Source organism: Lissotriton helveticus, chromosome 3_1 (assembly GCF_964261635.1).
Source record: "Lissotriton helveticus chromosome 3_1, aLisHel1.1, whole genome shotgun sequence".
Lineage (NCBI taxonomy): Eukaryota > Metazoa > Chordata > Amphibia > Caudata > Salamandridae > Lissotriton > Lissotriton helveticus.
This window is the reverse complement of record NC_136061.1, coordinates 1,649,646,687-1,649,662,745: the sequence shown is the minus strand read 5'-3', so window position 1 is coordinate 1,649,662,745 and position 16,059 is coordinate 1,649,646,687. Positions and strand designations below refer to the sequence as shown.

At 37.7% G+C, this 16,059-nt stretch overlaps 1 protein-coding gene across 3 annotated transcripts in view; it reads left to right on the top strand.

Moving 5' to 3' along the window:
* The window catches only part of PARP9 (poly(ADP-ribose) polymerase family member 9), a 797,801-nt gene that overhangs the window by 630,281 nt on the left and 151,461 nt on the right, over positions 1-16,059 (top strand). For all 3 annotated transcript variants that reach the window (XM_078682417.1, XM_078682418.1, XM_078682419.1), the window contains one exon: positions 15,447-15,592. In XM_078682417.1, the coding sequence (XP_078538543.1) occupies positions 15,447-15,592 (146 nt within the window). The remainder of the gene's footprint in view (positions 1-15,446; positions 15,593-16,059) is intronic.

Genomic DNA, 16,059 nt, shown 5'->3' with positions numbered 1-16,059 from the left:
TATTTTTAAATGAGTCATGATCTTCCGACCAACTCGAGAGAGTTTGGGCACTTTAGTTAGTTAAACCACATCTTGGGCATCCTGGGCACTCTGCCTCGTGTAAATAACATCCATTACTGACCCCATTTCCCGTATCTTCCCGCACCTTGGCCTACAATTATGGCCTTCGTCTAGGGTCACCTTACCTCTATCTATGACTCGGGTACGGCACCTGACATGGACAGATCTTAATTGTGTGTTTCTAGTTGCCAAAGTATCTATACGATTTAGATGGTGATTTCTGGGGTTGTCTCAGGATTGGTACAAGGTGCTATGATGGGTAACTTTATTTGGTGGCTCTACTGTCCCCCAAGGGTAAGGCCCTGTGTCCCTATCCTCTGCTGTAAATTGTACTGGTGAAGGGGGTGCTAAACATGGCACATGGTACACCTCCTTCCTACATGCTGCCCCCTCAGTTAGAGTAGTGACATCCCTTCTGAGGGCAGCCACCTCATCTCTCAGTGACTCGATCAACGACTTTAGTTCAAGCACCTCAGGGACATGGAAACTACAGGACACTTCAGGGGTCTTTGGACACACTTCCAGGCACCCCACCTCCTCATGGACAAGGACATGAAATCTATTTCGGCGTTCAATTGGGGTAACTTGAGCTAAACTAGGGGACCCACCTGACTCAGCACATTGCACAGATTTAATCGGGTCAGGTTCCAGGTTGGGAAATCGATTTTTCAGACCCCTGCTCGACCCCTTAGTACATTGTGTGAATATGTGTGGAATTAATTTGCCAGATTTGTTTCCTTGTACTGAGTTAGGTGAAGTATCTAAAGGGGCTGCGGAATCATAATTTATGGCTTACTTAGCTATGCTAACGACCTGGATAGGCGAGCTCAATGGGTCCGCGTCTGCTATTTCATGGCACTCAGTAATAGTGTCTCGATACAGTCCATATTCTCATGGCAAATAGCGCCAAGACATTTCTACTTCCTTCTAGAGGTGACCGTGCCCTGAACTTTATCGTGGATTTTTCTCTTGCTCATCTTCCTCAAATTCATTTACTTGCTTGATTTGATATTAGTGAGCCGCCACTACACATTTAAAAGAAAAACTCAAAGGCTCTGTCTCGGCCCTCACTCCCTCCGGGGCAAAAAAAACGGATGGGCTTGGTGCCAAACGGCAGATTAAATTAACTATGCAGCTACAAAGCTGGGGATTGAACATAAAATAAAAGGGCTACAGTACCAGTATCTAGTTTAGTCTGTTGAACAAGGGAAGATCGTCCTACTGCACGGCCAAGGGAGGTGGTCCCGGCCCGCCTCCACCTGCCGCTGACGGGTGAGCCCTTGGCCCGGGCGCAGCCGGGCACGCCCACGTGCCTCCCGCACTGAGGGAGCCCGAGGCCACTTTTATGCGCCGCCTGGTGCAAAGGATCCACGTTAACACTCTTGACGCTAGGGACGCTGGTTGTTGTGGTCCCGGTGAAGTGGCATTGTGTGGTAAAGTGCAGGTGCTGCTGTCCGTAGGGGCTCAGCTTTGCGGGTGATCCAGCGGCCTATAGAAAATATGTTATAAACTATGTTACCTAATTTCACAACCTACTTCATAAAACACTACTCAAACTCATGGACCCATTAATCAAACATGACATATTTTGACCTACTCAATCAGGTGGCCTAATTAAACTTATATACAGTTTATATACAGTTATATACAACCGCGGTAAAAATTGACATCATTTAAACAAATCCTAACTATTTAATTGACCACCATGGCGATGGCATCTAGCTAATAGTAACCTGCACTCCTGAATAAACAAGACCAGCTTGTTTCAAAAGTAAGATTTTATTAACTATTTATTAGAATGTTTGAAAAGATAATTTTATTAATGCAATTTTATTAGAATCATGGTAAGCATATTTGAAAACACCATAGGAAAATTTAGATTAAAAGCAAGAAATTATAAGTTTAGCATTTTTCAAATCCTAAGTCCCTAGCTAAGCTAAATAAATGGAAATAAAATAAAGTCTCTAAGGGCTCTTACGTGCTCCAAGCAAGTCCGTCAGCACGACACCCTCATCTGAAAGTTGGAAAGCAGCAGCGTGACCCATCCACAGGGCATAGATTTTTATACCTTTCTGCGCTAGCTAATCTAAGTAAAATTAAAACTTTCTGCAAAAGTCGATGTCCCATTGGTCCGTGAGTGACAAGTGACATGTCACCCCATATTTCAAAACTTCAATTTCGTCATGTTCTTTGAGACCATTGTCTTTATTGTACGTGCTCCAAAGCTTCCTCAGTTTGCAACAATTTTGAAAAAGATTTTCATTGGTTTCATTTCACTTCCTCGGATGCCAAGTTATCAAATGTTCCCTCTGCCGGTTCCTGGCCTTGGCCACGTCCGACTAGAATAATGACAGCGCTTCTTTATTGTTAAGTGAATGTAACTTTCGTGGAAAACTTTGGAATGGACATCTCGTGCTTCATGCAGAAATTCATTTCATCTTTTAACAGACTCGAGTAAACGAGGCCCAAAGCAGGCAACTTTTTTTTCTAGTATAAAACAAACACAAGAAAAATATTAATGAAAGAAATATTATTTACTCTTGTTTCCACCCTTTGTTTACTAATTGATTAACCCACCCTATTAGTCTAATGTTACCTAGCAAGAAGCAAACAAATAAAGCAGAATTTTATATCTACCAGTCTTCAAGAATCCATGAAGTCTTTTATGCACCTATAATAATAGAAATGACACCACATAGACCAGGAAAAGCAAAATAAGCACATGCCACTTTTAAAAATCAGCTGCAGTTAGTGATGACATAACGAAAACAACAAAATTAATTTATTATTTTTGCACGAACAAAAAGATGCAACAATAATGCACATTTATGAGCACAAATGTTAGCATTCCCACGTGTAAAAAGTTTAATCTAAATTGAATTAATAAAAACACATTACAAATCATTAATAGGATTATTTTTATTATTTTTATTATGAAAGTGTGACTTCACGAGTTTGAATAAAATTTTATTCTCTATCTCGCTTCATCAACTCCCTCATCTGGTGATTAACAAATCACTTACAAACAAAGATGTGTGGAGGGTCGGGGGAATATTCTTGACTTGTTCTGCTCTCTTGTGTATTTGGATTAACAAATCACCACACCACATCCAAAAATTTGAAAAATTTAGACTTCTTGAAAAATGATTCAAATTCATCTGAGTTAGTATTTCTAGAAGTTTGTTTCTGCAAAATCCTTGCAAGTGTCATATTGGGCTCTGTGTAATTCTTGTAACTCAATCTCCCTTTCTTGTTCCTTTTTGATTTTATAAATTCTTCTTTTTTCTTTCATTTGTTTCTTTCTCTTATGCAGTAAACAGCCAATTTTTATCAAAACAAATATGAATATTATCACAATCAAAGGTGCCAAAATCTTGCCAAGAACTGAACCACCAATTTCTTGAAACCAGGTTTTAATTGCTTTAAATCTTTTTGAAAGTCTCTCTGAAAAATCTTCCTTTTCTAATGGAATTATCTCTGAGTGCATCTCTGTGATGTTCTTAATGTACATCTCAATATTCTTGCTTTCATCGGGTATGTAAGTGCAACAATGTTGCACATGCAAAATGCCACAGACTCCTCCCTCTTTTGCTAGGAGTATGTCTAAAGCAAGGCGATCTTGTATCACCATCGATCTGATTGCAATGACCTCAACATTCAGTAATTGGAAACCATCTGCTATCTCAGTTGACAGTCTGTCAACAATTGTGGATAATTTTCTGATTCTTCCTGCATTCAGGGTTATACCTACTAAAGGTATCACTGCTTCAAAAATATCTCCCAAAATTTCTGTGAAAGTTTCTCTTTTAACTCTATTTACATAATTATTGATTTTGAACAATCCCTCTGTATTTCTGTCAACATGAAAGATTTTTGGAAAAACAATCCCAACAAAACAAGTCCCATACCAGTGATCAGGGAGGTTGTAGTACGCCTTGTCACCACACACAAAATTAATCCCAGGGAAAATTGGATCTTTGCCACCTTTGAATCCCCAACCTCCCATGATTTGATAAGTATCTTCACAATTGCTTGCACCCACAAAATAATTATCAAAAAGCGTATTGTCTCTTCTAATGCAAAGCTTACCACTAATTGGTTTGTCTATGTGAATTGCAACATTATCAAATGTTTTGCCATTTAGCTTCTTGTCCTCTTTTTGCCAGAACCTAGACTTAGTCTGCTTGACTATTTCATTTCTCTTGTAAATCGCTCTCCTTTCCTCAACTAGGTTCAAAAATGTATTTCCTTCATTGCTTAACTTACAAGTTAGATTATTCTTGTAAGCATACTCATAGGTAAGTTCATTAGTGACAAGAAAAAATTCCCTCATCTGTTTAGCTTTTTTATGTTTGTTCAAAGCACTCTCAATTTTTAAATTTCCAAAAATGTCATCAAAAGTTGAATAATAGTATTCTAAACGTCCAGTTTGATAGAACAAGCTAGCTAACACACTGCATGTCACACCATATGGAAGAGGAAGCATATTGTATGTCACTCCCTCAGAAACAGAAGCAGGTAATTTAACACAAACGTAGCAATCTTTAGCATCCATTACTTTGACATATTCGCTCAAAAGCCTTGTAAATGTATTGCTTGAAAAATCACTAATAGATTTGTCCTGGTGAATATCAGGTCTGTGATCAATAACTTTGCCTGATGCACTATGTTTGTTTTGACTAACTGAAGCTTTGCTTGTCATGTTGGCTTTGTGTAAATCTTTGTCGATTTCAATAGGAATAATAACAGCTAAGGCTAACCAGAGCAGAATTAAAATGAGCACACACACCAGAGTCATCTTACAGCATCTCTTGCAAATGGAACACTTTGAAGTACTCTGTTCCATGACGTAAGGCATCTTTTGTTAGCTTCGCCTCAAAAGAAAACAAAAATTATTTTAAAATGAATTATATACACCCCCCTTTTAAAAGAATTTTTTTTTTTTTTTTTTCAAAACCCTAACAGTGTTTCTTCGACCTTATGTCACAAATATTTTCTCTGCTAACCAAGATTTCTTCGACCTTGTGTCACCTAACACAATTTCTTCGGCCTTTTGCCAAAATTGAAAATCAAAAATCCTAATTAGAATTTCAATATTTCAATCATTGTCACTAATTTCTTCAACTTCTTCTTCCTCTTGGCTGCTACTGTTGATCTCAATAACAGGTGGAATTATCAAATACGTCCACTCAGGAGATTTATATTTCTGATTTGGTTTTACAATTCTTCTTGTTTTTCTAATCACCACTTCTATTTTTCTCCCAATTTCAGCTTTCTTTTCAGAATCCTTTTGACTACTAATTTCGTCCACCTGCTCCTTCGGTTTTTTGATTAACCTGACTCTCAATCTTCCACCTGGCCAAAAATCTGTTTTTCTCAAGAATTTTTTTTTTGGTTCAGAAATATTTGTTTCTGACATCCAGGATCTTTTCTTCACACTTCCACTTTCAACGTCACTTTCTCCAGAATCATAATCTGAAATTTCAATATTTGATTCAGGAACTTTTCTAATCAGCAGTTTCACTCCGTTAGGAACTATACTTTGTCTTCCATCACTGGTACTTGGCAATTCGTCTTCTTCCTCCTCTTCAATTACCTCCAACTTCCCAGTTTCTGGTTCTCTGTTCCTTCTTTCAGAGCTTGTTTTCTGCTTTTCGATACTCTTTTGATCAGAAATTTCAATAGGTTCAGCTTCTCTGTCTTCAAAATTTTTAGTAGAGGTCACTCCACTTATTTTCTTAACTGATTCATCAGCTGTTTTTCTTTCTAACAGATTCTCTTCATCTTCAGAATCTATTTCAATGATTTCCAAATCTTTTCTTGTCAAATCTTCATTCACAGGTACAGGTTCCAGATGTCGACCTCTCTGTCGATCTTCAGAATCTGGATCCCTCTCACTTTCTACTTCAGAATCAGAATCTTCTGTTGAATCACTCTCATCATCAGAAGTTTCAGGAGTAGGTACTGGAATGGTATGACTAGGATGAATCCACCTTTTCAATCCTTTGCATTTCACAGCATTTGTAGTGACTAGAATTATTTGTCTAGGTTTTTGCCACCTAGGAACCAAACAATTTCTTCTTCGATGTACTTTTGTTCTGACCCAATCTCCAGGTCTCAAATCATGTGTCTGAACTTTTTCATCTGATTGTGCTTCAGTTCCCACCTGATTAGACACAGAAGTTACTATGTCAGATAACTTCTTACAGTATTCCAAAATAGCACTGTCATTTATGCTTAACAATTTGCCTACTGGTACAAAAGCTTGTCTCATGACTCTGCCCATAAGGATTTCATGAGGACTCAAACCTGTCTTTTTATCAGGTGTACTTCTCAAGGACATTAAAACAAGTGGAAGAGCATCTGTCCACTTTACACCTGTTTCTAGACACATTTTTCCAATTCTTTTTTTTATAGTTCCATTAATCTGTTCGACCACCCCAGATGCCTCTGGCCTGTATGCACAGTGAATTTTCTGCTCAATGTTTAGTGCTTCACAAATCAATTTCATAAGTTTGTTATCAAAATGGCTTCCTCCATCACTCTCAATAGTGACTGGAAAACCATACCTAGGGATAATTTCTCTAAGCAGCAGTTTTGCAGCTGTAACTGAATCACAATGTCGTGTAGGAAATGCTTCTACCCATCTTGAAAACAAACAAACAATCACAAGAACATATTTCAAACAATTGTGTAAGCGCATTTCAATGAAATCCATTTGTAACCTGGTAAAAGGACCACCTTCTCGACCTATTTATTTATTTATTTATTTATTTTGAAAGTTTTATATAGCGCGGACAAGATCCTTGCAGATATCAGAGCGCTTTACAAAGAGAAGTACACGAGGAAGCATAGTCAGACAGATAAATCAATAGGTAAACAGTACAAATAGGTGGCTACAAAGCCAAACACGTGAGTAGTAAGACAATTAATACAAATAATCAAAAGGGTCAGACATGTAGTACATATCGGTGCAGAGTACTAACAGTGTTCGAGATATTATTCCTGTTCCCACAACTGATTTTCTGTTTGGGTTCATTTGTTGGCAAGTTAAACACCTCTGACAAAGAGACTCTGCAATTGTTCTGAATTTTGTATTAAACCAAGTTTCTCGAAAAAGTCTGATCATGGAATCTCTTCCAATGTGAGCTAGACCATGATACAATCTGGCCATGTCAGCAATCAAACAATTTGGTAAAACTATTCTGCCATCTTTGTAAGTCCACACTCCATCCTCATCACGTGGTCTACATTCTGCTCTTAACCACAAATCTTTTTCCTCATCTTCTGCTTCGTTTTGCAAGTCCCTGATTTCCTGCCATGTTTCTACTGCTGTTGTTAGCATCAATGAATTTGAATCACATTCTTTGCTTTTTTCCCGATTGTATGCACGACAATTTTTCGCACAGTATTTTGCTGTTTCGTCTGCATAAGCATTGCCTTTTGAGATATAATCCACTCCTTTTGTATGTGCTGCACATTTTACTACAGCAATCTCTTTTGGTAATTGTATTGCATCAATTAGTCTTTTAATAAAGATTGCATTTTTAATTGGTGACACTGCTGAAGTTAAATAGCCTCTCTGAGACCAGAGCTGTCCATAATCATGCACAACTCCGTACCCATACTGACTATCCGTAATTATGGTAACTCTCAAATCTTTTGATATTTCACTAGCACGAATTAAAGCAATCAATTCAGCCACTTGTGCTGAACGAATTCCTTCAAGACATGATGCTTCTTCGACATCTGCAACTGTACACACTGAGTATGCTGCTTTCAAAACACCTCCCTCTGTTCTCAGACAGGAGCCATCCACAAAGTAGACAAAATCTGATTCAGGCAAAGGTACATCTTTAATGTCCTGCCTGGGTTTGGTGCAAAATTCCATGACATCCAAACATTCATATTCCACTTCATTTTCATCAACAATTTCAGAATCAGGTAACAATGTGGAAGGATTCAAATTCACGCATCTTGTAATAGAAACATTGTCTGCTCCCAGAATGATTTTCTCATACTTCGTTAACCTGCTGCTAGTTAAATGTTGAGTTTTACCTCTCGTCAGTAATATTTCAACTGAATGAGGCACAAAAACTTTCACCGGAAATCCCATTATGATTCCTTCGCTTTGCTCAAGACTGACACTTGTTGCTGCAACTGCTTTTAAGCAACCTGGTAAGGCTTTTGCAACAGGATCAAGAACTGCAGAGAAGTATGCAATGGGTTTCTTCAGATTCCCATGTCTTTGAATTAACACAGACAATGCACATCCTTCTCTTTCACTGCAATACAGTTCAAAATCTTTCTCATAGTTTGGCATGCCTAGAGCTGGAGCTTCACATTAGCTCTTTTTCAGATTTTCAAAAGATTCCAACTCAGCTTCATTTAGAACAATTGGATCTTTTACATCTGATTTTGTCAATCTCTGTAGTGGTTTTGCAATTACTGAAAATCCACTTATCCATTGTCGACAGTAGCCAACCATTCCTAGGAACATCCTGACCTGTCTTTGTGTTCTTGGGGGTTGCATTGCTTGAATCATTTTAATTCTCTCAACTGTCACCTGTCTTTTTCCTTTTGCAATTCTATGACCAAGATATTTCACTTCTTGTTTACAAAACTGCAATTTTGCTGGAGACACCTTATGTCCCTCATCTGCAAGATGGTTCAGAAGTATTATTGTGTCTGTCACACAATTTTCTCTTGTTTTAGCAGCAATCAACAAGTCGTCGATATACTGCACCAACGTTGACCTGCCAGGTAAATCTAGATCTTCCAAAGATCTCTTTAACAGCTCATTAAAGATTGAAGGACTCTCTGTATACCCTTGAGGGATTCTACACCATGCGAGGGTCCTACTCTGGAATCTGAAAGCAAAAATTTCCTGGCTCTCTGGATGTAAAGGAACAGTAAAGAATGCATTGCAAAGATCAATAACAGTGTACCATTCTGCATCATGTGGTATCTGATACAAAATGACTGCTGGGTTTGGAACCACAGGACAACATGGAACAACAATCTGGTTAATTTTTCTCAAATCCTGAACAATCCTGTATGTTCCATTCGATTTTTTGATTCCCATAATTGGTGAATTACAATGACTACTTTCAATTTCTTTTAAAACACCTTGTTTAATGAATTTTTCAATCACAGGTATAACTCCCTCAATTGTCTCTGCTTTCATCTTGTACTGGGGTATGTTTGGAAACTCTATTCCCTGCTTCAGTGTAATTTTGACTGGATCGACATGTTTCATCAGACCCATCTCATTTCCAGTCAAATCCCAAATTTCAGATTTCACTGTTTCCTTGAGCTCTTCTGGTAAGTTTTCCTTTTCAAATGCAGGAAACAATTTTGTTTCCTCTGTTTCCATCAACATCATTGTCATCCTGTACAACCCATCTTCCTCCATTGTTTGCAATTCAACTCCTTCAGGAGAACAATATATTCTGCAATTCATTTTGCACAATATATCTCTGCCCAATAGGTTCACTGGACTGCTGTTACAAACCACAAATCTGTGCTTGACTTTAAAATTTCCACTCTCGACTGGTACTGGATCAGTCAAATCTGTTTTGATCTGTTGATTGCTTACTCCTACTACTTGGATGGTTTCCCCAGAGAGAGGTAGGTGTTCAATTTCCACTGATCTAACAGTAGAACGGGTAGCACCAGTGTCCACTAGAAAAGTGATGTCTACATCATTAACTTTCCCGTTTACAAATGGACCAGACTGGTCAACCTCAAGAGTGGCTCCAATAACACACTCTTCCCCCTCTCTCGGGCACCGTCAGAAGTAATCATCAGAGTCACTTCCCTGTTGCTCTGTTAACAAGAACTGTTGTGAAGCATTTTGCACAATTTGTCTTTGGGATTTTATTACCTGATCATCTCCTTGAAATCCCACACCAGGATTGTATTTTTGACTACCCCCACAGTTGGGAAAAGGAGGTTGTGGTAATTGATTCTGATGGTGATTCACCTGATGCTGCAGCTGTCGCTGAAGACTTAACTCATTTAAATTCTGTTGCAACTGTAGCTGTCGCTGCAGATCAACATCATTCTGCATCTGTGGATTTAACAATGGACTTTTTAAATTTCTGGGTGGTTTCTTACATTCGTCCCTCCAGTGTCCAATCTCGCCACAATTAAAACAAGGTAATTTCTGTTTTAGTTCTTCAACTTTAGGATTAAATTTTCTGTTAATATCACCTTTAAATTTTCCTTGACCCTGATTTGAATTTGAAGTTTGAACAAAATTTGTATTTTTATTTCCAAGATTAGCAATCTGTTGCTCAGCCACCTTCACTTGAGCCCACATTGCTTTTTCCTTGAGCCTTTTCTGTCTCACTTCCAACTCATCACTGCAGTATTTTGCTTTTCTCAAAATGTCATCGACTGAAAGAGCTTGCCATCCGACAATACTATTCCTGATCATATCTGCAATTTCTGGCTTGAGACCATAAACAAATCTGTAGACGAAATGGCTCATATCCTTTTCGTCTAGTTTTTCATAGCCACTGTATTGTTTAAAAATCAACAGTAACCTTTCGTAAAAAGAATGAACTGATTCTTTTGGTTCTTGGTTTGTTCTTTCTATTTTAACCCAATCAACCTCTTTTGGTGGAATTTTTTCTTTTAACCAGTAAATCACTTTTTCGTAAAAATCCATTACAATTGGAGCTGGAGCACCAGTTTCTTTGATTCGTTCTGGTTCCTCTTTTGGCCAACTTATGGCTATTTTGCATTCTGTCCAAAGATCTGATGGAACAACAATGTCAAAAAATCCATCCAGATCAATCCACAGAACTTTTGAGACCTTAATGAACCTGTCCACTTGTCTGTACCACTCAACAGGCTTCTCTCTCAATCTTGGAAAGTCATTTGTAAACAGTAAAATGTCTTGTCTTGACCAAGGGACATGAACATATCCTCCACCTGCAATCTCCCTCATTGGAAATTGTTTTGACAATTTTTCCAATTTCTCATCTTCCTTCTTTCTTGTCCATTTCACTCTCCATTTATTCAACTCTCCCAGTCTTTTGATGTAAACAATCAAATATTTTATGTGCATTATTCTTCCCATTGAGTTCAAGTTCTCAATGTCCTTTTCTGAAAAATCTAATCTGTAATGTTTTGCAAAATTCTTTTGTCTGCTCAAATCAATTTCAAGTTCTGCTGCCAATTCATCTAACTGATCATATTTGTTTTTCGTTTTCCACTGAATACTCTTGCAAATGAACAGAAGTTCATCATCACGATAAAATTTTAAACTGTCAGGACCAATCGTACCAATTATTAACTCCTCCAGATTTGCTTTTAATTTTGCAACATCAAGTTTAGAATTTGGCCCTCTGACTTCAGAAAACTCAGCATCAGATTCTGCACCCATCGGTGATTTTGGAAATGAATCTTCATTAAAAGTCAGATCAGGCATTCTTGTTTTCGAAGAATTAATTTCAGATATATCTGAGTAAAATTTTTCAGCAACTTTTTGAATTTCTGCATTTAAAGGAATAGTTAAACCTGGCTTGTTAACTTCTTTTTGCTCAAAAACAGGCTGGACAGGACCAATCGTTACTGGAACCGTCACAGCTTCTATGCTTTTTGGTATTTGTCGAATTAATTCTTCCTTTGATCGTAAATATTCAGAAGAATTTCCAACTTCCACATTTCTAACTTCTCTCACATCGTTTTTTGGGGCTTCCCTTTCTCTTGGAACTAATGAAAAATGTCTACCTCCAATACAGACATCAGCATTTGTTCCAGTTTCCAATTTTCCTGGAGTTTCAAAAGATTCAGAATTATTTGGGTACATTTTAGAAGTTTCATTAATCGGAGGTGCACTCGGTGTGATTTCTGTAGAAACCAACGGAGTAGACCATGACTTAGGAGGTCTCAAAGGCTCATTTCTTTTATTAGAAGTATAAATTTCTTCTAAAACTGCATCTTCAGTTTCACTCTCTACAGGGGCATTAGTTTTCTTTTCAGTTCTTTTTTCACCTGGAGAACCTAAAACCATTTCTCTAATTAAATAGAGTCCATCACTCATGCTTCCCTGTCTCCGCATTCGCATCCTGTCTTCATGTGTCTCCCTTCTATAACTTGGTATTTTAGGGGGTCTTTTAATACCACTTGCTTCCCTTTGTAAGTGAAACATCTCATCCTCCCATTCAACTAAAGCTTCAAATTGAGTAGGTCTTGGCTTTGGAACAAGGGCACTCATTTTCTCTCTCAAATTTCTCAAAACTTTTACATTAAATGAACCATCGTCAGGCCAAGCCAAAACACCATCGTCCTTAGTGTAGTGTTTCCAAATATCAAACCACAAAACAGTATGATAACCATATTCACCTTCCATATACGCTGCAGGTGTTTTGTATTTATGAAGTAATTTACCACCTCGCGTTTCAATTTTCTTGTCAGGTGAAATAAAAAATGTTAGTTTCTGAAGCATCGTAGGCTTTTTCTCGACATGTTTAAAATGATAACTCATTTTTTAAAAGTCAAATTCAATTAATAAATTTGTTCGTAAAATATTTCCGGGATGTTCCGCAAAGTTAGCCAATATGTACGCGAAACACACCAACAAGCCAATCAGAGTTGGACTACGTCACCACTTTGTTTAACCAATAGCAATGGAGTTTTCCTGAAGAACTAATCAGCTTACAGATCGTCAGAGATTCAAGGACCAATCAGAGCACAGTTCGTGACGTATATCACCCAATCACAGCGCGGCTCTGTGACGTACACAGCAGCTGCGGTTTCTCACGTCTCTCTCTTAGCGCTCACCCCTCCTTCACAAAATCTTTTCACAGCGCCATTTTGAAAGCACTTTTTCAGTGAAAATTAATTTTAACAACGACAAGAAAGACTCATCTGTCTGTTTCTCTAATAAGTGACAGTATTTCAATCACACAAGAATTCTTTGCGTGGAATAGACGACGCTATTCTCACAGAATATGCATTTGCCAGTAAAGTAATCTTTTTACTCTACCCTTCAAACAAGTAATTATGAACTCATTTCCCTCAGAACGCACAACTAAGTGACTGTTCGAAAGTTCCACTTGAACATAATTTACAAAACAATCACGCACTTCCAAACGGAAAAGTCCCTAAATTCAAACACACATGAAATCCGTACAGGACTCTCACCTGTTTATAGATATCATGCACCGTTAGTAAAATAAACGACGTTATCCGTACAGGACTCTCACCTGTTTATAGATATAAAACATGTACCCCTACAGGACTCTCACCTGTTTATAGATAATCATGTACCGACGTTATCCTACCCTTCACTCAAGCTCGAATATATACTAATACTTTTATCACAGTGAGTTTTATAACAGGCTCTCAGTCCCTATACTCATGCTGTTCAAATTTCTTAGATAATCCTCACTATACAACATTCACACCTAGCCCTAACTTGTGTTGCACGGCCACAACACTTGTGATACACGGCGATATCACTACTCTGAAACAGATCAAATGTACTGTGTGACTACCTTCTCATCACACTATCTGTACCGGTACAACTCACATATGGCACGAAAAACGAACTCAACATGTGTTAAACATCAATCCTATATCCATACCATAATATTTTGGTTACCTTAGCAACCATCAATTTCTGCTACCAGAGGAATTGATCCAGCGGCCTATAGAAAATATGTTATAAACTATGTTACCTAATTTCACAACCTACTTCATAAAACACTACTCAAACTCATGGACCCATTAATCAAACATGACATATTTTGACCTACTGAATCAGGTGGCCTAATGTATAATCAAGACCAGCTTGTTTCAAAAGTAAGATTTTATTAACTATTTATTAGAATGTTTGAAAAGATAATTTTATTAATGCAATTTTATTAGAATCATGGTAAGCATATTTGAAAACACCATAGGAAAATTTAGATTAAAAGCAAGAAATTATAAGTTTAGCATTTTTCAAATCCTAAGTCCCTAGCTAAGCTAAATAAATGGAAATAAAATAAAGTCTCTAAGGGCTCTTACGTGCTCCAAGCAAGTCCGTCAGCACGACACCCTCATCTGAAAGTTGGAAAGCAGCAGCGTGACCCATCCACAGGGCATAGATTTTTATACCTTTCTGCACTAGCTAATCTAAGTAAAAGTAAAACTTTCTGCAAAAGTCGATGTCCCATTGGTCCGTGAGTGACAAGTGACATGTCACCCCATATTTCAAAACTTCAATTTCGTCATGTTCTTTGAGACCATTGTCTTTATTGTACGTGCTCCAAAGCTTCCTCAGTTTGCAACAATTTTGAAAAAGATTTTCATTGGTTTCATTTCACTTCCTCGGATGCCAAGTTATCAAATGTTCCCTCTGCCGGTTCCTGGCCTTGGCCACGTCCGACTAGAATAATGACAGCGCTTCTTTATTGTTAAGTGAATGTAACTTTCGTGGAAAACTTTGGAATGGACATCTCGTGCTTCATGCAGAAATTAATTTCATCTTTTAACAGACTCGAGTAAACTAGGCCCAAAGCAGGCAACTTATTTTTCTAGTATAAAACAAACACAAGAAAAATATTAATGAAAGAAATATTATTTACTTTGTTTCCACCCTTTGTTTACTAATTGATTAACCCACCCTATTAGTCTAATGTTACCTAGCAAGAAGCAAACAAATAAAGCAGCATTTTATATCTACCAGTCTTCAAGAATCCATGAAGTCTTTTATGCACCTATAATATTAGAAATTACACCACATAGACCAGGAAAAGCAAAATAAGCACGTGCCACTTTTAAAAATCAGCTGCAGTTAGTGATGACATAACGAAAACAACAAAATTAATTTATTATTTTTGCACGAACAAAAAGATGCAACAATAATGCACATTTATGAGCACAAATGTTAGCATTCCCACGTGTAAAAAGTTTAATCTAAATTGAATTAATAAAAACACATTACAAATCATTAATAGGATTATTTTTATTATGAAAGTGTGACTTCACGAGTTTGAATAAAATTTTATTCTCTATCTCGCTTCATCACGGGCCATAAGTGGTATTCAAGTAATGTTTGCATGTTCTTAAAATTATCTTGCACATACAAGACTAATGATCCATTTGTATGAAAATATAACAATAAGACTAGGAGGAGTGCACTTATATTTTATGAAGCTCAATAAGCGACTAGTACCTTCAGCAGTTTAAGCAAACATTAGAATATATCAAAGCTAATTGTTTGATGGAACAGTTAAGTGGTTGTGGATGAGTGTCACTGCTACAAACGTATTGGACAATGAAGGACCAGGTGGAATTGAGATCTTTAACATTCATTGCTTTTAATTTGTTGGTGACAGCTTTACAGAGTTGAAACACGCCTTTATTGTAGTTTTCCTTTCATGTAGATCACCCAAATAAGGAATATGGTGAAAAGAGAGAAAGCATCACACTTCCTAAATCTATCGTTATTAAAAAGGCCATCGAATCTGATCATCAACAATATAAAGACAAAGAAAATGAATTCAGAAAGGCAGGTCTGCTCCTTGTTAAGGTAAGAGTGTATTCAATGGCTTCTTCATATGTCTCTATATCTCTCTCCTTATAAGTTTTTCTAGAGCACCGGAATAATGTATCTGATGGAGACTTCTAGCTACAGATTCCTTATCTTAGAATTATCTCCATGCGTCAGACTGGATCTGGAAATGTTTTACAAGCAGTACCCCTGCGGGCCCGAAGATGCATTGTTCTGCTCCATGTGGCGTTGTTCGCGCTGTAAGTGACATACGTGATGCCTATATAGGCGCCACCCCAGCTTGCTGATGTGAGTTCTTTTCTTTCTGCGCCAGTCAGCACACATCCGGAGAAGAGCTTCCCCTTTGTCAATTTTTGACTACATTTTTATGACTTTTTGTTGAGTCTCCTTGAGCTTTTCCTCCTGGTATGGCAGGTATGTCCTCTCAGAAGGCTGGCTTCAAGACATGTTCTGCCTGTCACCGCTCGATGCTGATAACGGACCCG